We start from the raw sequence: 25987 nt of genomic DNA on the forward strand, positions 1-25987 counted from the left end.
TGCAAGTCTGAAACCATTGAGCCTTTCCTACTCAGCAGCTACTGACAAAACAGTTGTTTTTATCAGTGACAAAACTGTAGCCAACAGCATTTTAAGGATCAAAGGAAAGGGGAGATTTAAGTCATGTGCATTCTGGGATTTCTCTACAGCTGCCAAATTCAGGTCAATTCTTCTAATTAATCTTTTTACCATCAGCAACTTGCTTTTTTAGAATTGCTTCTACTGTTTTGGTATCTCAAGTATACAATTGCCTCTTTTTTTTTTAAAAAAAACTTTATAGTGTTTATCTAGAAATAAAATATTTATCATCTTTTATTTCTGGGGTGCAAATACGTTAGAAGCCCATGCTATCTTGCTATCCTCTGAACATTAAGAACAGCTGAAATGTTGACCCACTCTTTTAATTCTGCATGTTGCAACTGTAGGGCAGTTGCAAAAGGAAAACCATGTGGTGCACACACACAGTTCCCAAACCTGCGCTGCCTTCCAATACAAAAATTTCTGCTTCTTTGTAAATCGAGAAAAATACTACGGAATGAGCAAGGTTGATGATATTTTAAGTTAGACAACACATCTAATTTCAAATGAAAAGGCTGTGAAAAAATGCTTTAGCCATAAAACATAGTTCATGTTTTAGCCATGAGATAAAGCTGTATAAAAGCCCATGCTAATTAAAAATGAATACATTAAACAATACGACTAATAGCAGCAATATGTTTTTACTGTTTAAAATCTAACAGGAGGATTTGATTCTTTGTAAAGTCATAGATGAAAAGGCATACAATGAAACAACATCACATATAGAATCCCAGGAACAGTCCTAATGCAAGGTCCATTTTTGCAAAACATTACTGAATATGAAAACTTGCTAAGTAAAACTGTAAATAGTAACAGAAATAGGTTGTGTACAACAACAAAAATTTTAGGAGCTGTCCGTGGAGTATGTGAATATTGTTCATGTCGTCCCAATAAAAGGAACTGCTAGGCATCGATACTGAAAACCAACACCATTTAGTACTTTACTTTTCCTTTACAGCTGTGCAGACAACTGACCTTCCTTTGTATTAGCTTCATGGTGCTGCAGACTATATAGCCATGGGATTAAACTACAGCAGTTCTGCTAGCAAAGCAATAGCCATATGTTTCTGTTATGTGCAGTTCATTAGCAATGTAACAACTCATGTTTGAATGACAATTATAATAAATCTGATTTCTTCAAAAATATATCTATCTGCATTTTCACTGGTATCTGTAAAAGCAAGGACAAATGGTCATTTTCACAATGTACTTCAAAATCTGTTATAAATTTATGGTTACTCGATACTTACCTAGGCTTCTAGATTAGATAAATTTCATTGTAATCCTAGCACCACTGAAAACAATAAATCATCCCACACTTGTCTGTAAATTGGAGAGATGTGGATTTGACAGGTGGACCACTTCAGTGGATAAGGAATTGGCTGGATGGTTGCCCTCAAACACTGGGCCTGTGCGAACCTCATGGTTCAACAAGGCCAAGTGCAAGGCCCTGCACCTGGGTCAGGGCAGTCCCTAGCACAAATACAGGCTGGGAAGAGAATGGATTGGGAACAGCTCCAAGGAGAAGGATCTGGGGGTGTTGATAGATAAGAAGCTCGACATGAGCCGGAGATGTGAGCCTGCAGCCCAGAAAGCCAACCGTGTCCTGGGCTGCATCAGAAGCAGCGTGGCCAGCAGGACGAGGGAGGGGATTCTCCCCCTCTGCTCTGCTCTCGTGAGACCCCACCTGGAGCCCTGCGCTCAGTGCTGGTGTCCCCAGCAAAAGACAGACGTGAATCTATTAGAACAAGACCAGAGGAGAGCCACCAGGATGACCAGAGGGCTGGAGCACCTCTCCTGTGAAGACAGGCTGAGGGAGCTGGGGTTGTTCAGCCTGGGGAAGAGAAGGCTCTGGGGAGACCTTACAGCGGCCTTCCTGTACCTAAGGGAGGCCTGCAGGGGAGGGACTCTCAGGGAGCAGAGTGATAGAACAAAGGGGAATGGCTTTAGAGTAAAAGTGGGTAGATTTAGATTAGATATAAGGAAGAAATTCTTTACTCTGAGGGTGCTGAAGCACTGGAACAGGTGGTGAATGACAGAGGCTGGATGGGGCTTTGAGCAACCTGGTCTGGTTAGAGGTGTTCCTGCCCATGGCAGGGGGTCGGAATTAGATGGTCTTTAAAGTCCTTTCCAATTCAAACCATTCTATGTTTCTATGATAAATCCAGGAAAACAAACTCAGACTGGTTTAATTTTATAATCTAAATACAGCTCCATAGAGTTGAATACACTGGAAATGGACCCTCTACTTTAGCTCCCCTAGGTACCCCCTTCAAAGGTATAGCTGCTTGCAACAATAAAACCTACAGTAGTGTCTAGACTAGTTTCAAATAATTCAAGAAATATCACTAACTGCAAGCCATGGTAAAGTGACCTATGACTGAATGTGTTAGAAGATTATATTTCATGAGAAGATATGCCAATTTAGTAACCTTCATCTTCCTTTCCACAAATTTATCATAAGCTCTTTAGACATATCCATGAAATATGCAGGTGAACATGTATGTTCAGGCTCTTTTAACAGCTTTAGTAGTTACCAGCTAGTCACTGCAGTAATTAACTTAAATGACACAGAAGATCTGTCTACCCTCTCCTTTTTTTTTTTTTTTTCCTGCTTCCTTTAGGACCCAAAATACAATCTCACCAACTCTGGCCTTGCAGCCCAGACAGTTGTCATGAACAAGAACTTCCTATTAACTACAAAACTTGAGACCCACAACAAAACTTCCTCTCCACAGAGCAGAGCGGTTAATTGACTGGCAGAAACTACTCTTCGCTCTACTTAGACTTGGTGGAAAGCTCTCTCTAGATCAAACCTCCAGTTCTCTTGACAGGTTCCCAGGCTCTTTGCGAGCACATGATTTTTAGCCCCTATGTTGTCTCCTTAAGACAACCAATATCAAAACTTCTAGACTCTTCCAGTTTTCCAACAGCTGTACTTCTGAAATGGCTTTTCAGCTGGGCATTAACGCTCTCCCGATTTTATCGGTGACACAGACATGAAAAGAAGGTTCCAATATTTTCTTTCTCCTCTCTGAAGAAATTATATAATTTCCTTCTCTCCTCCTCCACACTCAATTCATCACTATTCCAAGCTAACTGAAACAATTTGTAATGTGTTTTATTTCTTTATTAGTTTTCATGGCATATCTGATCTTTCTGGCATCAGACGTTTCCACTGCTTGAGTCACCTCCAGGCTGAAATATAAGCTGATGTTTTAAACACATCTGTCTTGGTTTCTCACTCAGAAGAACTGCACTTACTTGACACCAGCTTGTCTTAAGACTACCCTGTATCCAAATATATATGTTTATGGTAAATGGTTGTCTGTCTGTTTTTAATAAATATAAAACATATCCTTTTCTACTAGGACTATTCAACATCTACAGATTTGTATCTGTTTTCCTACCCCCAATACTTTTATTTCATTCATTCTGAGAGAAGATCAAACCCCACTCCATTAATCAAGGATACAGTGTTCCCAAATCAAGAAATACACTCTGCAGGTATTTTCCTATCTATGAAATTGGCTTCCAAGATGCTTTACATTAAAACTTTAATCTTCACAAGATTACTATAATTATTAGTTGCACTATAATAACTGGTTTTGTGGTGACCACATGTTTGATGGTCTATTGTTAAAAGAGGAGCAGTCCCTTTTAGAAGTCTTTACTATCTTGAAGGCAGATGTACAAAGATACCTGGGGAAAGTCCAGAGACAAAACTAAACATCCTTTTTTTTTTTTTTCCTTATGTTTGTTTGCTTTGGATTGTAATTAACTAATTTCTGTAGACCTCACAACAAGTTATCCTAGAACAACAAAAGGAGCTACCCGAAGACCATTCTTTACCATACCAAGTTTCACTCTGGAACACACTAATATATCTGTGGTAATGTACCACCCAAATTCTAACTGTTTTGCACATACTAAGGGTTTCTCTGGGATAACAGATAATATTTACGAAGAACTGCTTTAGGTTATTTAGTAGAGTAGAAGATTTGGTGCTAGGATGACAGTAGTAATGAATTTAAACAGTTCAATGCAGTTATGAATTGTTGTGAATTTTAGATCTTTAAAGATAAACCTACAAGTTAGAGGACTAAAAATGAAAGGAGGATAGATTTGAGAACATTCTGCCAAGAAGGTCTAGGACATGGAAATGAATCAACAAGGAACTGAAAGAAAAATACAAGGGAGATTCTCAGTTTTGGCAAAGAGGAAGAATTTAAAAACTATTCCAACTATATGTAAGTAAAGTTGTGAAAATTACTTCAAGAAACCACTTAACCACATACTCAAGTCTTATGAACAGCACCAGGACCAGCAAGCTTCAATACAAGGTATGGTTTAAAATTAGGATTCAGTGTTTAAAGCCTTGGCTAAATAGTGAATTTTTACTTAAAATGTTAGATACGCTGCATCAGTCCACTAGATACCAGAAGGATGTGTAGCTTGATTCCCTGAACTGTTGGCCAGGTGACAGCGTTTCACAAAGCATCTCATTAGTTAGACAAAAGAAACATTTCATTAACTATGTAAGAAATACACATTTCTGTAGTAGCTAATACTTTCTGATATACTCCTAATGAATATATGCAATGTCAGTGTGTACATATTTGATGCACTCGAGCAAGTCCTCCCTGTTAATACCTACTGTGACAACATGCACCTTGGGTTGTTTCCCTAACATCATACTGGATGGAGCCATAATCATGATCTATTACTACAACTTTGTAGCAGTCAAGATTCAGTTTTAGAAAAAAATAGGAAGTATACTGTTGAATATATTGTGAATTACACATACAGCCACTTTACCTCTAAGATTTTAATCACTATACATAAAAGATCCAGTCTAGATGATTTCTGACCACCACCAACTGATGGAAGATGAACAGACCTGTCCTATTTCTGACCGTAACACCTCTCTGTCAAGGTTTACATCTTCTGTGGAAGGCTGGACAACAGCAAAGTGTCACATGAAGAGAAACCCTCCTTAAAAAGCCTTTGCAAAAAGCCCCAGGACGGAGCAATCTTTTGGTGGGTGAACATTACGTTATTAAATTGAAGTTCAAATCAGTGTATCTGCTGATGAAATCCGAAGATGAAGATTCTCTCTAGTAAAATAGCTTCAAAGACTATCTTTTTATAAACTACAAACTGCCTAGATTTTTCAGCATTGCTTAATTCCATTATGATGTGTTCAACGTATATACCCAAGGACTTCAGGTTTTTTTGTTCTCTTTTTCAGACTTGCAGACAATTTGGTCCGTAGCAGCAGAACAAAAAGTCTGTTTTTCTTCTTGTGTGTTCTTTGTTCTCTAACCAAGCTATAAAGTAATCCCACTTCTTTCTAATGCGCTCAATGACACACTTTCATAGCGCGAGAGAATTACTGACTTTCACTTTTTCTTGACTGTGCTGAAGATATATGCATGCAACTGGCAAAAGCAGCTATGCAACCAAACTAAGTACATGAAACAACTGGTTTTTGTTTGCAGTTAAATGGAGGTGCTATATTTCGTATCTCTCCATAAAAGCTTGATTATTTAACACTATATGTCTTCCAGATTTGGTTGGCCAATGGATTAAAACTTATTGGAGAAAAGGGGAGATTGTAACAGACACTCAATAAAATCACTTATATATCATTTCCCTCGGAAACTGAGCTAAAATTACAGCTAAATGAACAAACTAATTTATCTGAAATTCTGAAACACTGAAGGTAAACTTTTGATGTGATAATTTATGAAGAGTTCCTTCACAGAAATGCGTACAGAGTATCCATTAGTAGTCCTCTACCACTTCTAGAAGCTGCTGCCTCCAATTGAAAAGCCATTCCTGAGAAGGAAAGATGAAAGTCTGTATGTTGTTGTACAGGCAGATAGATGGCTGAGATGACTATGAGGGGTACATGCAGCAAGTCCACGGTAAGTTGTTCTTAAGGTTCAGTAAGCTTAGAAAGTGGAGATTTAAGACAGATGGTGAAATGAGTGTTGTTTGTATAGCTCCACAGAAAGTCATTCGTTCAGTTTCTGAGATACAGTGAAAACAGCTTAAGACAAAATGTTGCCTTGATTTACAGAAAGGTTAAAAACAGAACAGGAGGTAAGTCTGAACTGTAAGGGCTCAAAGTCTGTAAACACTGCAGTCATCATGTGGGGAGGATGGGAGTAAAATTCAGATAATATTGTTCCTTGATTTTTAATTGCTTTTGGAAACACACAAACAGGAGCAATTTGGGGAAGGAGAAGCAAAAGAAAGATAAGAGTGGGCATAGATATTGTTAATTTTCATGAGGCTATAATATTTGTCCAATTGTTTTCAATTTCTTGAACAAAGCAGGTGAGGTCTTCTCTTACTGCTTGCTAAAGAAAATTAAGATGATGCTATTGAAAACCATCTTCCATGGCTTAGTTATGTTGGTGAACACCTACCCCCTTAGAATGTACACTACCAGGCTGCAGCAAAAGTGTTCCACTTTAAATAATTTTCAGAGAAAAAACTATATATTTTTTGGTTCAAATAAAAAATATTTCCGTGCAGTGTCTGCTAACATGAATAACACAATCCTTTCTTCAATTTTGAGAAACTCTTCAATTTCACAATGTTGCTGTGAAAAGACTTTTCTATAAATGCTCATACATCCTCACCTGCTAACTTCATCATAGAAAACACACTGCTGGACTAATTGGTTAGAACATAGAAATGTGTTTCCTTTGAAGATCTCTGATACTGCATCAGATTAGATCTTGAGACAGACCGATAAAAAGCAATATATTCTTGAGACTTCATGCTACAGAAATTTATTTCTAATATGCGTTACCAGGACAATGAATGGGACCACAACTTACATTTGTGACTTGGGAGGTAAGTGACATAATGCACTGACTACTAAGAGAGGCTCTTACAAAGATTTTTGGCACATTTTGCGATGCTCATGATCAATTTTTTCAGATAAAGAAAGGTTTACTCTTTGAGAAATACACACATTCCCAGCCACCTAAACACTGTTCTTCACTCTTACATAGTAATAATTACTGTATTACTATTTACACTGTAAAATAATCCCACACAGTAATAATTTTACATAGTAATAATGCAAAGTCTAATAGGAGATCCTTGGCTGTAATTCTTTAGGGAACTTAAGCAATAGAATGAAAAACCTGGGCTTTATATACATGCTGCCACAAACCTAGCTCCAGTAAGTAGAGCAATCTCATGCAATGTGGGTACCTGGTGTCTGTTCACTAGGCTGGACTCATATGTCTTTTTAGAAGCCTATGGCAATTTCTCATTGTACTTTTACATTAATTCCCACTTAATGAAGTTGGATTTAGCTAAACAAACTTAGGACGAAGAAGTTTAAATTCACACATACACAATTTAATGGTAGCAATTCAAACTATGCTTAAAATGGGTTAAAATAGTATTTTGAAGGTATCCCTAGGCTAAAAACAAACATAACACTGAAAACAATTCTTTTGAGTCTTTTTAGTTTGGCTGAAATGATTAAAGCTGCTCACTTTCTCCCTCCCTCCAACACTGTGGCACCAAAGAATGTTACTTAAAGATTTAAAAACATCTACTGAATGACAGCTCTTTAAATTGCAGAAAGTTCAACCATGATAAACAAATACTCAAATGGACAAAGACTAGCACACAGAACAGCCTGTACTCACCTATTAATAAGTAATGTACTAAATTTAGGTCGACAGCCACAAGAAAAATTAGCAGATAAAGCAATAATTTTATTTGATACTCCATGGGTTCAAGGTCACAACGACCAACACCTACTTCTGTTCTGTCACTAGCAAAATTTCATTAATCAGTATCCCAATTTCCAAAAGTGGATATTAATACATCTCATCAGTGACTGAAGTGTTATAGTGCTTAAGTCAGTATTTTTCAACTGTTAGATCCCAAGTGCAAAGTTCTGCATCGCTGCTGAAAAGCAAGAGCATATTAATACTATTTCCGTTAACTACCAGCAACTGGTTCCCAAAAAAACTCCCCCCCCAAACAAATTACAAGTTGCAGAGGCATTCCCAGTATAAGACAGCTTTCGCTGATATTTCAGCCTGATACTTGTATAGGAGTAATATAACCCTGAAAATAGGATTCATAATATTGATGCAGCAATACTGAGACAAACTGAAAACTATTAATGGTGAAAAAGACACCACTTCAAATGCTTTTACCTGTCTGAACCAGTTTTGCTGCTTTGACACACCCTCAATTTTTGTATATATTTATCCCTCTGAAACACAGAACAAGCATATAACACAAAGAAGCCTTTATATATAATGCCATATAATTACCCTTCGTATTTCAGATGGTTTGAAAATCTATGTTTATGAATATAGTTCTCTGATCATGTTCCTATTGACTTCAATGAGAGCAGAACACAGCTCTCAGAGAATAAAGAACTCAGTCATCTCTCGACTGGCCAAGCCTCCACAAACTGGGCCATTAGAACAGTTTTTCTAGAAAGGCATCTGAAATATTTGGTTTTAAAAAATTGCTTGCAACTGGTTTCATAACAGGAGTCATAATACTTCTCGCCTTGATCACTTTCCAGGACCAGAAACCTCTTCTTTTTTCTAACACAAACACAGGGAAATTAATCTACTAGCTAGTCCTCTCCCACAACATGAAGCATAATGTATATTTCTTTGCAAAACTAGGAAGAAAACCCACCAACCATAATGTAGACATTTGCTCGACACTCCAGGCAAAATATCATTTTAAAGCCAAAAATGAGATAACTTTTGAATCACAGATGAGCAGGGCCTCCCTCCTTGTTTCCAAATGCAAGTGACCTGATTATCATTACTGAAAAAAAACTAATGCAAATGTCTGATTACTATTATTCTCTGAATTTGTGCAAGACAAACTAAGGAGGTATATCCAGTGAAGCCGTATCAACATTCCAAAAAGTTATGTGGTAATATACATTCCTTATTTTGCACTTATTTATAAGCACAATGCTTTGTAGACATTTTATTGCTCAAAATCTACATATTGAATCTCCTATTCAGAGCATACTAACTTTCTACAAAGCACATGGTAGTAAAATACAGCTGAAATAAGGAAACTTTACTCTTGTTATCCCAGTCTTTTTTCAGAAAAAAAGACAAGCACTCTTCTGAATTCTTTCACTGCTCTTAAATTACAAGCACATATTACAAACACACTTACTGGAAAGCTGTCTAAATAAGCATGCAAATACCTCCAAATAACTGAAATGATTATACAACCAATAACGTGTTATGGAAAGAAATTTTAAAAATGCAATAAAGAAATAAAACATTATACGAATGTGAAATTGTATGTCACACATTTTGCCATTTTTTCGATTTTCTAGAAGCATATATTTTCATTTTATGCATGAAAATCAGAGATTATGTTATTTGTCCTATCTACAGCATCCTGAACCCCTTTCCAATCCCCTGTGGAAATCAAAGCAGAATGTAAATTTTGTGCTTCTCAGTGCTTCACATTGAGCTGCAGTAGCTTCATCCCTTTGAGATATGGGAAGAGAAGACACTGACACTCACTCCGCAGTAGAGGCTTTAAAAATACTAACAGTCTTTGGGCTTCTGCAGAGGATCTCATAAACATCTAAGTCCTTACAGTTAATGACATGTGATATATGTATACCATACTAACCAGCCATATCACCCATGGAAACAGAAGGGAGCATACTTTCCTTTGTATGCACAACACTTTAGATCCCTTAAGGATAAGCTTGAGAGTAAGAAGAATTTTGTTAATATTGATAAAATTAGAAAGGAAATGCACTCCTAAAAAGTAAATGAAATTTAAAGACTGTAGAAGTGATTATACATTTTTGAACTTTTTTTTAAAAATAATTTCATTATTTCTTAAAACAAAAATGTATTATTTCCCCATCCTAAATAATATCAATATCCAGGATTTTTTTTTAAACAACTTAAAATTTACAATTACCTCTGTCCACCAGCACCAGTGGAAGCACCCTGAAAAACTCTCCTCTCCATCTGCAGGTTCCAGGAAACACACAATACAACGCTAAGTACCTTTACTCTTTCCACTTTACAGATAAGCTTTTAACCACTTGCAATTGGTAGCAACCTCCAGGTATGGGGAAACAAAACAAAAAAAAAAAGCATCAGGCCTGGTGGTCACAGAAGGATTAACACAAACAGATAAAAACAAGTAACTGTCTAAAAATTAACTTTTTTTAAAAAAAATCATGTTTCTGCAGTTGGCCAAACTTGAACTTTAAATATGTTCTTCACCTATGGCTAACATTTATCAGCAACAACACGTAGTTCATACTACCACTTCCCTGCCAACATCTTTTTTCAGACATGCTATTCCTTCATGTACTGTTTGGAGGGAAATAGTTCCCAGTAATAAAAATTCCTTCTGTATTTTTTTCCACTCCCTTCCAACTTACACAAAACAAGAAAGCATAACACACAGCCTTTTATGGTTAAAAAGATCCTGACCAAGGTTCTTAATGTTCTTGGACAAGTGATGCCCACATTACCACAACGTTTTCTTGACTTAACACAGTTTGAAGATGGGGACGAAGCCTTACATGCTCCAGGCTTAAGAGATTTGTTAGGAAGACAAGTCCTGACAGTCACGCTTAGAAGAATAAGGTCATTGATTAATCAGGGAAGGAGTCCGTTAAAATTATGGAATTAATATATTTGCAGATGGTTACTTAACAGGATGCTGCTGAGGTTCTGAAACATTCCTTTCTGAGTCAGCATTGATAAATTATTTGCTGTACATTTACAGAGCTTTCAGCATGTTAGAAGCTGGTTTGCAACTAATGGCCACATCAAAAGTGAACATTCCTGAAAAAAAACTTAGAAATAATAAAATGAACATTTTCAGATAAATTATTCTCCATGTGATAGTTTTTAACGATCTGAATGCATACATGCACAGGAGAAATAAGTAAATATGCATAGACAATATTGTGAAAGTTTCAAACTAGTGTTTTTTAAAGTTTACATGCACTAAACTGCCACAATTTTAACCACAGTAAGAATCTCACTGCATTTTTCAAAGACTTTAAAATTAGAATATGAACAGATAAAATTTGTTGCCACTTTCTGTGATTCAGAAAGCACCCTAAAGTATTTTGTATAGCTGTAAATATTTTAATTGATAGTACCTTCCAAAATTACGCCTTAAAACGATAACACAGATTACTCATCTTTCTTTACAAATTCAGACTCTCGCTTTTTCTGTCCACCCAGTATCTTTTCCATACCAAAATGAGCTGTTAAGCTCTCTTCATGCTGAAAACATTTTGGATTCTCTTTGCTCATGTGAAGGGAGAGCTACTGCCATCACAGTAACAGCGATGAAAAACTCTGGAGGAAGGAGAGAAGGTACTGCACCTTGACCTACCACAGCTGTTCTTGCTCCGATGGCCTGACTCGAGATGTGTTTTTAAGTGGGCCCTTGGATGGGCGTTCTTGTGAAGTGATTTAAACAAAGCTGATAGAAGAGGAGGTTGCACAAAGGAGTTTACAAACAAATTCAACCCATTTGCTCAGTGCTAATCAAGTAAATATTCTGCTTAGGCAATCATCCCACTCCAGCAACATTTTTTAGATGATGAAAAACTTTCCAATGTCAGCAAGTTTTTTATTCCAATCTACGCATACTGGATTTTTGTTTGGTTGGTTTTTGTTTGTTTGTTAAAAAAAAAAAAAAAACATTTAAATTGGTTTCAGATCCAGTGTATGTGACCACATTTTCAGATGTACCTCCAATCACTTTCTCCACCACCTTTCCCCATCCCGTTTTCAAAGCTAAATAAAGTTCACAGAGGCTATAAGAAGATCAGCAGTCAGGTGGAGGAGACAGACAAGTGCTTACCTGGAAAAATACAGAGACAGATAAGTGCAGCTTGCCGTGAATGTTGGCAACTGGGGGGCCAACCAGCTAAAACAATTATCTCACATGTCAAATGGCTACATGAGGAACATGGGAGAACCAAAGGAGGTGAGGGATTAAACCCATATGAAATGGTGCTTCTCTATTTCTACTGCTCACAAACCAGGCGATTTTACTTAAAACATACATCTGTGTTTGTCAGGAAACTGCACACATCACCCTGCTCTGTAAGTGCAGTCCTACTAAGCACACTCACCTTTTGTCTTGCTGAACTATACAACAAAATTACTATTTTTTAAATCCTATTTGTTATAACCCTTCAAACCTACGAGACTATGATTATATAACCCTTCAAACCTACAAGACTGCAATTTTTCAATCTTATATGCATCTTTTTTCTTACTAGGCTTCTAATGATTCTCAGTTCTTTTCTATTAGCTTTGTAGTCTTATTCCTCTTTTTTATTCCGCAATGAAGGATTTTATCAATACATTGTTTATTCATACACGGTTACTTACCTTACTCAACATTTTTGTGTTGCTCGTGTAAGGCTATCTACAGCATTTTTCTAGGTAAGGGCTATTCAGCTACTTTCAGAAGTTTTATAAATAAAGTAGCCAAAGAAAAATAACTCTGCAGACTGCAATACTGCCTTCCATGAGTCAGATAGATAATATATGCCTCCACATTGCTTTAACAGGTATAGTCTCCCAAATCTGATACTATCATTGCCTGAAGGCCTATAAACTGGGCTGCAGTTTGATCACACATCTTTTCAAGAAGGAACTGGCAACATGTGGTAAATAAGAAAAAGAATGTCTTCGGTTGCTGCCGTACGGTAAAACCAATGCTGCAAGAACACGATCCTGAAATGCCAGCCTTGTTTATTACACGTTCAGTTGCACAGCTTCTCATGGAACATTTGCTATTGCAACCAGAAGATTCCCTCTGGTAATTGTGCTCCAACATTTCTTTTGTTTTTGAGAGCCCATAAAGCATGCAGTTTTAAGAGTTTCATATTATTAGCGTCACAGCTCTTTCGGCCTACCAAACAAGTTGCAAAAATCCTGGTTGTTCATCTTTCTTCCAAGTACGCTGCCTGCTCTAAATGAGTCTTTTTTTTATTACCCAGCATCCATCTACTTATTTCCTAGTCTTGAAATAATGTTTCAACGGTGGTTTCATATTTTAAATGCAAAAATAAAAATTTTGAAAAGCAACTTAAGTTACCATTCTAGAAATGATTATTTAATGCAAGATAAACAGATATTCTGTTCATTAGCTCTTGTGAAGTTGAGGTTAATTACACAGAACAAGGTCTAAAAATTACCGCCTTTTTAATAGCATTTTACATACACTGTCAAAATACATGACATGCATAAAAACAAAATGGACATACACAGAACTATATTCTACCTAGAAAGCAAGCGTTCTATTTGTAAGCAAAGATGAAGACTGTAAAGAAGATCAAATTAAAATTTTATCTTAGTTACTTCTGGCTCAGAGAGGACTATCAGACAGCAAGTCAAATTTCACACACTGTCAATACTTGCTCTGTCATTTGTTTCATTTTTTTAATCGGTAAAACATTTATTGTGTTTTTCTGTAATGCAGAACACTGCTGTGCTTTCTGAAGTTTGGAAGGAAGGTATTGTGTCAGTTCTAAGCATAAGAGACACGGAGCTTGACGAAACTGAGTGCAACCTTAACAAGAGCCTGATAAGATATAATTGTTCATTGTCACTCATGTCACTGGCACACAGGGAGCGAGCATCTCACTCCTTTTAGAAATTGAAATTGAATGCTTTTTATTGCTTAGACCAAAAGCTAGAATGTTGAGCCCTAGTTTTTTAATGCCAAGGTTTTTTGGTGTTGCTTCAATTATATAGTTTGGTAGAAAGAGAAAAAGCACTGTACAGTTTTGCAATGGAAAAGTTGAATTATATGAGTCAATATCATATCTTTGAAGTTACTGTCCAATGATAATAGGTGTCCATGATAACTAAAATCAACAGGAACTTAAGACACTCAAGCTCCCAAAAGAACAGTAAATAATTTTAAGGAGAGAGAAATAAAAAAATCTTATCAGTAGTAAAATGGCCTATGAGGAAAAACTTCAGACAACTCTGAAGTCATACAATTCTCCTTGCTGAGAGCATTGATTTGTTTTCTTCAAGAAAAGTGTGCACAAATGCAAAGGACCTGAATGATTGCTCATTTGAATTGTGATGAATTGCTAAGTTTATGACAAGAGAGGGGAGAAGAAGAACACCATTCCAGTTAAGGCCTTGGACAAGCTCTCTATTCACAGCTCAGGATCCTGTGGTAAATTTGGGTACATCTTGTTCCTCTATGCTTCAAGTCCTGTCTAAAAAATAGAGTGTTTTTTCCCCCCATATGTCACAATTACTGTTACAATACATAAAATAGTCATTTATATGTTAAGTTACTATTTTAATCTAGCCTATGTAGATAAAGAGACAATACATCTATGTGTGTGGCAAAATGGTAATCTGTGTAATTTGGCCTCCATTTGAAGAGCTAATCTAATCATTTTACAATATTAAGGTGAAAATTAAGTAACATATATTACTTTCAAAAAGTAATGAGTCTAAGTGAAATGAGATAGAATTAATGATTTTATCTAGGACACACTACAAATGCTAAACAATGAAAATAATAATTTGGAACAAGTGTGTTTATTCTCTGTTAACCAAACACATTGTCCTTAGGGTTCTTGCAAATGAGGAGCTGATTATTTACATACCATCAGTCAGTCATCAGTTTTAGTCAAGATATCAGTCACATTTGTCTAACATTTTTCTAGATCCAAAAAAGATGTTACAGTAAAACATAGAATATCTGGTATCTCCAAATACATAAACAAGTTGAGATACATAAAAAGGTACGTATTTGAGCAGTGTATTACCAAAGCTAACATGAATAATAATGAAAAAGAAAGGTGACAGCTGAAGGATTATGGTTAGTTTAACTTCATTCGCTATTTTCCTTTAGCAGAAGTACTTCCTAACTATATTACGTGGGTATACTTAAATATTGTATGTGCACTCCATGCAGCGCATTATGTAACTGAAAACCAACATTTAATTCATGTACATCTTTTTGCCTGAATTCTGATGTCATGGTAACTGTTAATACCTATGCAGTGCACCTAATTGCCTACAATAATGCCAAATTAATCCTCCTCCCCACTGCCCCATCTCTCCCATGGACAGGCTGCTTGCAATGATTACAGGTCCCAGCACATAAAAGACATACAAGTTCTAGCATGAAAACTTAAATTATTGAAACAAAGAAATAGAGAGTCAACAGGTCTGAGCTTTATTTATCTTTCTTTCGCTGTCTCACTGAGAAGCTGCTGGACAAGGAAGTCTTTCCTTTAGCTTTCCCCATCAAAAGTCTCCTTCTAAACCAGAAAATACCAAAGTGTATCTTACATAAACAAGCAACAACTTTTTTACATAGAAGTTACTGCAGATATGCACAGCTTGATAGTGACATAAAGCACATTATTCATTAGCAATTAATGGAGATCTGCTGTACATTCTTTTGGTAACATGGAGAACAACATGATGGATTTTCTTTACCTTATGCTTCATGATATTTTAATCAATTAAACAGAAATGTATGTGATGGATCATCCAACCTCAGAATGTTTACTGCTGAGAGTAACTGATTCAACAGTCAAGCTTTCATATTTTTGGCTTAAGCCTTTAAATCTATGAAACCAAATAAAAGCGAGTAGTGAAATACAGTATGCTACAGTTATTTTTCTAATACATATTAAACAACAACAAAAACGTAGACTGAGAGTCATCACAGTAGTTGGGTGTATTTGTTGGAAAGAAGTTACCAGTGCAAATTACGGAGGCCAAAACAAGAATGACTAAGCATCATATGAAATCATCATACATGCATATATTCATGTTAGCACTATTCTTTCTTAAGAAGACAGACATACTTTAGTAACCTGAGCCAGAAAAAAAAAATCACTGTAGCAGTAAATAACATTTGTATGTAAAATTGACTTTAAAAACTCAAAACATGAGCTTCTGTAGGATGTAAGCTCTGAGCTGAAGTTTAAGGAAGACACCTACTAGTAGAAAGAGGCTGTGGACTCAACACTGAAATATCATTAACACCCTACCATCGTGCTTTATGTACTTCTATATTTGCAAATGTGATTTGCCAGTTAATGTCTTCAAAAAACACTGCTATGCTCATATCCTATGTTCTACAACTTCTTAAATATTTTTCCTTTAAAGAATCAGCAGCAACTGGGAACTGAAGAAAAAATTACTAATTCAAAATCCTCTATCCAGTTTCAGAACAGTGTATATGGCTTGTTTTACATAGTATGGGTGGACCATGACAGATGAAACAAGCACCACCATTATGTAATAACCTGCAATTATTTTTATGGCTATTGAATTCCATTCTTCCTATGCAATACATATAATGCTAATGTCAAGCAATAGTATAAATTACAAGCCCTAACAAGGCAGTAAACCTGAACCAAGTCACGCAACATAACATATCTACAAAATTTCCCACCATATGCAAAAAAGGCTTTTCAACTTCAGAAGCTTTTTTTTGTAAACTTTTTTTTTTTTAAAATGAAAAATGAAAAAAACTCTTTCTACTCATCTCAAAATAGCAAATTAATAGTTCTATTACATTAGGAAAAAAAACAAAGAAATTTATATGAACACTGTAAGACTTAATATAACAATAGATATGGTAGCCCTTGCCTTCACTACTGCATTATAAAAATAAAATGTTTAAATATAACTGTCATCAGAAATACAGTTGATTGGAGATTGTGATTCACATTAAGATCATAACCTATAAAAATCATCAGCTGTGCAGAATGAGCTGTTCCAGTTGACAGATCCTATTAGCAAAATCTGCCAATGAATTACAGAAAAAGATTTTAAAAATTGCTTTTGGCTTTCAGCATATGGAGCTTAAGGTGCTCCTGACTCTAATACATTTTATGTGGTTTTAGTAACTACTTACTACAAACAAATCACATTGTTGTGAAAAAGTTAGTAGTAATAATATTTAGTGAGAACAAAGGGAACTGATCAGTTTATAAAAATCAAATATAACCTGTTCTGATTATAAATTATAGAGTTTTGCTTCCCTTGATTTGTGTGCAACAGATATTAGAATAAAATCATTAAAGGATGACTAATTAAATTGTAGTTTCTGTAAATATTTTGGAGCTTCACTGAATTATAGCAGTAACATTTTACTTTTAACCTTCCGGTGCTAGAAATAGTCCAGAATCTGTAGACTTCATGGCAAAGCCAAGAGGGCTGAATTATTCAGCAAAACTCTGCAAGGTTAGTAATTAGGCTGCAGTAATAAGAGTAGCAAAGAAGAATAATGCTTCTGTACAGTGGAATAGGTAAGATCTTACAGTTTTACCTACAGTGAACACTGAAACTTCCCAATAAGTATAAAAAGAAAAACAAAAACTTTACAACTAACACATTTGATGTTTTTAAGCTGCTATAAAAAAACACACTTAAAAATATTTTATCGCCGAAAAGTCACTCTTTCTGGCAGTTTAAGATGTTTTTGAGTCAGAAACACTCCAAGACATGGATAACTTTAAAAAATATATATTTTTTTTGACTTCACATACTATTTAAGCTTCCCTGTTTGGCGTTTGTCTGCTTCTGGCAACAGAGTGGTAACTCTGATGCTGGCCAGAATATGGAGGAAAAGCACTTTGTTGATGGTATTCCATTAAGCATGTTCTGATGAAAAAACTGGACAGTAAAACTGGAGATTTTGGGGCACAGGCTACAATGAAGGATTCTTAGAGACAAGGATCAATGATATCTCTTCTTGATAGATGCCTTCCACACACGGGTTACATTTATTTTCATGGCCTCAAGATTGTACGATTTACTGGCTTCAGCTACTACAAACTGTTCTGTTTCAAACGCTGCCAGTACTAACTTGCACAGACCTATTTCTAATCTAAAATCTCAGTGGCTCATTATAATTGCATGCTATAAAGTTTGCCTTTAAACTATTAACAGAAGAAATCCAAACAATCTTTGACGTTTCAATATTCTGTTTAAGTAATTTAATGCTGGTACAATAAGTAATTTACTGAATATCATACTGACATCTACTTGTATAATTTAAAGTATTTGCTCAGAATGCTTACATATGTCCTAAGATTAGGAATGTAATTCAGGAAGTTAACTTCATGCCACTGTCACAAAGTCTTTAGTAGTAAAAGATTAATAGCAATCTAGGTATTAGCTTAGAAGATCCCCATGGAAAGCATGGTCAAAGTATTGTGAATTGTAGCTATGTACTACTTCAGAATTAACTATAAGTCTTATCAACTGTCAGTTTCCCTATTTGTAAAAGAGGTAAAATGACAGCTGACACCACAGACACGACAAGCTTCAGAAGACATACAGGTCCATCACTCTACCCAACATAAAAGACATATGCACAGTAGGGAAGATATGTTAATGGTTATTTACTGCATAATATTCAATGCTATTTTGAGAAGCAGCTGCTCAGCACAGTATAAAAACAGGGTAGTGTAAAAAGGTGAGGTCAGGTTCTGGTCTCTAATTTCTTCTTGCCATTGACTTTGTGACTTTAGGACACTAAACATTAAGTTTTATTAAGCCAGCTAGCAACAAAATTAAGTTTAAAAGCAGAGGAAGGTTTTCAGTACAGGCTAATATACTTTTTCAGAATATTTAGTTCAAAAATTTGAGATAATTAGCAGAGGTATTTTTTTTTAAACAAATGTATTTGTATTTTGGTATTTGCAGCAATTTAACACAAACCTTGAAGGATGTCAATTGAATCAAAGTGCTAAATTGCAATAGTAAAGAAACTGGCCTGAAAAAGTCTCCTCTGACCCTTCATGCTACACTTCTGTTTGTTGTCTGCTACAGTTGATTTCTCAGACATACACAAGTAATACCGTCTTTTCACTGTACCTGGAATTTGGTCTACTTCGTAAACAGAAGTTGTCCTGAAGTCTTTAACAGACTTCCAAATGATGAAATCACAATAAGGAAAAACACAAATATGTGCTCTTATCTTTCAATTTGAACTTCAGGATAAACCTTTTCCATTGACAGTCTTACAAACAACTGTTTTGCCCCTGGCAATGTGTCTAGACAATGTTTATTATTTGTTTCAGTTCTGAAAGATATGCGTCGAATACAATGGTCATCACAAAAATCTCTTTAGAAAAAAGTCTAAGATTAAAAAAAGCCTTCTAAAAAAAATTGTCTGCTTTGTGTATTTCCTTACACTTGAAAAGCACAATTGGTCCAGATATTAACTATTCACCAGGACACAACAATCAGGTATGTAAAGATAGGAAATCAATACATATATATAATATATATATAATATATATATATATAATCAAATCATATAGGAAGGAGGTGGCAATCAGGGTACATATTATTTAATCAAAACCTAAAAAAAAGTGAATAAAAAATATCAAGGTCTTGTTTTCAACAGTGTAACTGGCAACGTGCTCTAAAGTCCATTCACTCTGTGCAATTATGCTATAGGCACATAATCCAGCACAATTTGCAAATTACTCAGAGATGTTTAATGAGTTATCGTTGATAACTCATGATAACATAAGTCCGTCTCATTAAAACTGCAAAGAATAAAAATAAAGTTGGATGAGGTATTTTAGATGCTAAGGCTATTACCTTCATTATTACTCTGGCATACGTGGTACCTGTAAAGAGACAGATGTGAAGTACCAACTGACTTTCAGAAACTGTACATACAGTAAAGACTTCCATTTATCAATGCTGTCTCAAAATGAAAAATTATGCAGTGAACAGAAAGGAATTTAAGCCAAAATGAACGTGGTGATTGAAAATCCAACTCAAAAAAAAATGAAAGGGAAAGTATACTAGTAAACAGATACAGATGCAAATATTTTCCTGAACCAAAGCCAGGTTCTTCTCAAGTAAGAGAACCTTAGGGAAAGATTAACTGGTAATGAACCTTGCAGTAGTCAGAGCCACCAGCTTGATTCTGCAGTTGTTTAATGCTTAAAAGTTTCACTTATGTCAAACAGATTTGCATAAGAGAAGTAAAAGTTGGAACAAAAGGTCCACATTCAACTCAAAACCTTGTATGAAAGCGTAATTTTGTAAACTGAAAAAGATACAAAAGGGTGTCTTTTCCTAGATGTACATTTTCACTGTAAACCAACATTTCTTTCTCATCAGTTATTCAGCATGCAAAATAAAGCATGATACATTTTCTTTCAAATATGAAGGAATGCATCACAGAAACTTATGAAAAGAGATTGATCTGCTGCAGTCATTACTACAACCAGCATTTTGCTTCCTAATAAATTATATCCAAAGAACACTGAGTAGAATTTAAGAATTCAAACCAAGAGACTGTGCACTCTGCACTGCTCTTTTAACCATTTTTGTACTTTTTCATATACTCAGCTACTTTCCTTAAAACATATGCACACTTGAACTGAATTTTAAATTTAATGCAGCAAATGCCTTTAAATAACCTGGTAAATCAGCCTTTCCAGTACGTAACAGGCCAACTCGTGTTATGCCTTCAGTTTTTATTCATCATAAGGAAAATATTCTCACCAACAACAGTACAAAGTTGACAGAGCAAGATCTAATAAATGAGTGTATTATCAGGTTCAAAGATTCTGTAACACTACTGAACATTCTCACAGCTTACAACCTCTAACTCAAATATTATAGTTGTATTACATTATTATTATATAGTTATATTACAAATATTACAGTTATATTTCTAATGTGACTACCTAATGAAATAGATAAAAATTTCAGACGAGCATGACAAACCACTGGGGTGCTAGGAATGATCAATGAGGCAAGAACGATGGTCTTTAAGTATTTCAACAGATTTTAATCCAGGGAATATTAATTAAACATAAAAAAGATCCCGTGACAGGGGAAGCATAACACAGGTCTGAACTTTGTAAATCATTACAGAGAAGCTACTGCACATTATGAGACTGGCTACAGACTGGAACATAATTCAAGCACAGCATTCAGTTCTCCACTTTTAACATTAATACACTAACAGCCTTCAGTTACTGACTGCTCTTCCACCTTTCAGGATAATATATTGACAATTACTTCCTCCACATTAATGGATGCTCCATCATGTGCCATAATTCAGCAAGCAGCATTGAAGCCAACATAACTGGCAGATATGATTGCAAATAAATTCCTATTTCATTACAAAAATCAGATCTATTTATGTCAAAAGTATCTCCAAAAAAATACATGCGGATAGCTTAAAAAAAAAAACAACAATTTTTTTAATACCTCTGTAAATTTGAAATAGTTGGAGCATAATTATCTCAACCACAATCTCTATCTGCATTTATATTGTTGCCACATGAGATGACACTGATACTGCTGATGATGTCAGAATACAAGGAGCTAAAGGCAATAGGGGCAAAAGATCTGTGCCTGCTACAGCGTACTGTGTCATAGTCCATGCTGGAGCCTGAGTCAAACCATTCTTTGCTGTCAACAAACACTGCTGGAATAAAACTGTATTTCTTCTCCTGTGGCTATTCATCCAGACTAAACATCAGCCTTCTACCACAGACAGTTAACCTATTAGTTTGCATATCAGAAGTCTGTGTAAGAAATCTAAGGATTTCGTCAGTACACTGTCCATCAAAAAGGACCTGCCATTTTAAAAACCCAGGTTATTACATGCAAAAAAAAACCACTAATTTTAAAACTGTAACACCAAGACATTAAGATTTTAGAAATGTTAAAATAAAGGCAGACTGGGAAACTCTGATTCTGCGTCCTTCTGTGCATGCCTCCTCACATCAAACAATCTACATACGCATGCAAATAAACACATTCTCCTTCAGACTACTGAATCATTCAGTACTCAGGGTGAATAATGCTCTAGGAAGCAGTGGTGGAGCGCTGCTGATCTATCCACAGGATATCATCGTTGCTTACAGCAGGTGGAAGATGGTTAGTGAACATGATAGGGGATTATAGTAAGAAACAGTGTATTGACACGCATTAAAATGTTACTGTAAGAAACACAAGTATAAACTGTTTCTATCACAGGATTTCTACATGATGACAGTTACTGAAATAAATCATACACCACCTTTCAATCCCAAGTCTTGTAATTTCCTTAGAGGCTGAAAAAAGGTGACAGACAGCCCTTTGACTGAAGCTATGGAATATACTGGCTATGCACGTCCTAAAATTCTTCACCAATTTAAAAACTGTTCCTGGAAAATACAGCACCCTGGACCTCAGGAAGGAACACGATGATAAGGAACAGGCATAGCTCATGATAGCCCAGCACAGCCTCCTTTTTTCCACAGTGTCTTTCAGAATCCTATCCCAAAAATTCTGCAGTCCAGGTGAACTGTTGCTGCACCCTCCTCCTAAGTGCCACCACTCCTGAAAAGCCCATGGCCAACCCTCTTACCTCTGACTTTGCCCCATCAAGTGAGTAGAGAAGGCCCTGATGAAAGACAGATGCTGCAACAGACTGAAAATATCTGGAGGCTTTTGAGAAAGGCAGGAACAGGTCATTACTCACACAGTGAGCATTCTATAGAAGTTAGAGCGATCACAGGAGCCTGAGCTCAGATTGCAATCAAAAATTTCAGTTATAGAATAGTTGTGCCTGCCTTTATTTTCATGGTTCTTAGCTTGAGACTCTATTTGGAGAAACACTCAGGATTCACACTTGCAGTTGTGACCTAATAGTTGAAGACTTGTAACAAAAAGATGAAGAGGAGGTCATTGGATCTACACTGACATTTTCATCTCAACACATTAATTGCTAAACATTAAGTAGCTGCTCTCCTTAACAAATATTTAAAAGTAAAAAGCTGAGTAAGGAGTCAGACGTAGTTTAAAGGAAAGATAGGTGTTGGCAGCATCAGCTGACTCAAATCTTGTCTGCAGTAAGAGTTCTGGCACTTTATTCTGACGTTAATGTTAGACACATCTTTCACTGTGTACTCTGAATATAGTAACATTGGCCTTGTGATGGGCTTCCACAGAAACTGATTGGAAGAGTGACTGCCCACCTGCTGTGAAAACCACTCATTTCAAATTATTCCATGTTGGTAGTTTCTCAGTTTTTTCTTTCCCAGCAAAGACAGAAATACTTTTTTCCAACTTATGCCAATACTCTACTCTCCTACATCCTTGCTAAAATTATGTAAAGTGTCTGGTCAACGTAGTGTTTATTTTAAGACCAATGAAGTAAAGTAATCACCAAAACCTTTAGTTTTTGTCATGAGCATTTGCTTTCATTCCCTGTTAAGAAGTGGTACATTTGGTTTGCTTTTCTGCTTATACTGTCAAGACTACTGGTGCAATTTGACTGTTGAAAAAAGCCACAGAGCACAGGTATTGCACGCAATCTTCTACAAGGCTCTTTAGCATGACAAGTGTATGTTTACTATCTGGTAAAGTGGCATTAAAATAACAATATGTCCAATACCACATTAGCAAATCATCATCTAATCAGGTTTAGACATGGTGCACTTGCAAACTCTTGGAGAGGAAGAGGGCAGGAAAGTAAAAATAGTTACTAAGAACATTTCAATAATTCATTATCTCTCAACAGACACTGTCAACTTAGACATTCATTTTACCTTGAGAAGGTATGTAGGAATATTGCTGAAATCTACAGGCAACTTCAAGAGGAAGCGAGCTGAGAATTCACCAGTCTGCGGAAAAAGCATAAGACTAATGAGAGCTGGTGTCTAAAACAGAATCACAAATTGAATGCACTAAGGATGAAATATTAACCAAAAAAATGTGTAAGAGCTCATACCAAACAGAAGGGCTGAGTTAAAAGAACATTTCTCAATGGAATTACTGAAGATGAAAAGAAATAATTTACAGATTCCACAGGTATTACATGATAAAACACTTTAAAACCATAAAACATCACTGCTGTGAAGCCTACAGCAACAAGTAGCCAGAGTGCAACAATGTGAATGACAAAAACTAGACTATTCTTTGTTAGGCCCTAAATACAGTTCTATCTGGTCTGTACTCATTTGTGCACAAAGGTGAGACCTGCAAATGATCTGAAAGCAAAGTTAAAAAGTTGACAAAGTTGTACGAACAGTCAAAATACACACATTTTCCCAAATACTGCAGGTATACATAACAGAATAAACTTTGAGTTGGGTAAGGTGAAAATGTATCAGAATGTTTGTGTTTTTTTCAGAAGACACAAAGAACTGAGCTAGAATGCTCTCTGCACTTTCTTTTCAGAAATATGCAATTCTTAACACTTAGAAAACAGTTTATTGAAAATTTGCCAAGCGTCCCCTACATGCTGCTGAATTTTACGCATAAAGTGTATGCAAAGGAAATGGAAAGGATTTCCTTTCTGTTTCATACACTTCCTTAAAGCCAGACTTTGTCCACCTGGTTATGAAGCAATGAAGTTGGCTCTTTTTGAAAAACAAATGGTTGTCTGATTTCCTCCTGTATTAATTTTTTGTCATCCCTATTTTGTAATTCAATAAAATAGCCATAAAGCAGCTATATTTGTCACACTGAATTGGCAGCACCAAAAGCATTAAACATTACTTTTTTGCAATTGAGTGCAAAATCTTGAGACAAGTTTGCTTTTTCACTTTAATGCTGCCCTATTTTTGCATATGCATGCTACTCAGTTACATAGTGATCTGTAGGTGAATTTCATCTTAATATTTTAAATGCTTTGCATTGCCAGAGGAATCAACAAGAAAAATCCCATTACAAGAAACGTGCATTAAACAAATTTAAACATGCGTACATACATAGTATATATTACAATTCTCATTAGAAGTGTGAATGTAACTACTGCAGTAGATTTATACAGGATCTTCTTTATTGTATATGTAGCTATGACCTTGTGGTAGGCAAAAACCTGCAATGTATTTAAATAATGGAATTATCCTTTCCAAAAAATGCAGCAGCAACCTGAAGAAGCAATCACTGACTTTTTGCGTACGCAACACAGGCTGCTTTGATGACAGCTAGGGCACCTGCTTTTTAATCAGATCAAAACAGATATTACAGATAGTGCTTCTTGTCCGGGCTTAACTTTCAAAAAAAAGATGTCATACATCACTGGCCATAAAATCCAGAAAATGATTTCTAGTAAAATAGCAGCTCGAATGGTCTGTTTATGGCCACTGAACGTACAAATGGCGTCTGATCAAAACATCAGCTGCTCTGAGATGTGGAAGAAGGTAAGAACGTGCAGGCTAGGTTTTTTATGTGATTCAATCAAGATTATTTTGCAATGTACTACTGCCAGAGAGGTCTTGGACCCAGAGAGTGCAGTCCCTGCTCACATTGCTCAACATCCCCAAACCAGCCAGCAGCTGACCTGACATTACAGGTGAAATCAGATGTAACTTCTGGCCACAGAACTGAGAGATTACATTCAGGTAGCTAATGGACATCTGTATCAGCTGGTACTCTGCCAACATGGAGCGACTACACTAAATAACAGTTTACCTCTTTGTCATAGTTCTTGGAGATACTGGTATAAAGGTACACAAGCAGATTTGTTCCATTTTGGGACACAGCACTGAACTCAGGCCTTTTCTTCAATGTCTTTTATTTATGTATTAACTCATGTACTTAAGATGATTTGTTTTCATAACACTGTGCAAAGTTCATTCACAAATGACTATTTCACAAGTCTGTTGAGCCACTACCTATTCTTTAGAGACAACAGTAACATGAGTTTCAATGAGTTCCAAAAAGCGGAGGTAACATTCAGTTCCTCTTGATTTTCAGAGAAACACTGCTATTGCACTGGTTGTCAAGACTTAACAAGAGAAGATAGTTGTAAAGGATAGAAAGGAGAACCACAGGTTAATGTCATAGTTTTGTGTTTTAGATATTCATAAACAAGCCTCTGTCACGTAAGTACCGTGTTC

General features: G+C 35.9%; 1 protein-coding gene and 1 long non-coding RNA gene across 5 annotated transcripts in view; both read right to left on the bottom strand.

Annotated features, from left to right (window-relative positions):
- The window catches only part of BABAM2 (BRISC and BRCA1 A complex member 2), a 168553-nt gene that overhangs the window by 93968 nt on the left and 48598 nt on the right, over window positions 1-25987 (bottom strand). For all 4 annotated transcript variants that reach the window (XM_080586411.1, XM_080586412.1, XM_080586413.1 and 1 more), the window contains exon 6: window positions 23690-23764. In XM_080586411.1, the coding sequence (XP_080442537.1) occupies window positions 23690-23764 (75 nt within the window). The remainder of the gene's footprint in view (window positions 1-23689; window positions 23765-25987) is intronic.
- Window positions 270-23679, bottom strand: LOC308192634. Its single transcript, XR_013948950.1, has 2 exons — window positions 12343-23679; window positions 270-12310 (listed from the first exon to the last, which is right to left on the bottom strand). It is a non-coding gene; the product is annotated as an uncharacterized lncRNA (long non-coding RNA).

This window comes from Anser brachyrhynchus, assembly GCF_964034855.1.
Source record: "Anser brachyrhynchus genome assembly, chromosome: 3".
In the NCBI taxonomy this organism is placed as follows: Eukaryota; Metazoa; Chordata; class Aves; order Anseriformes; family Anatidae; genus Anser; species Anser brachyrhynchus.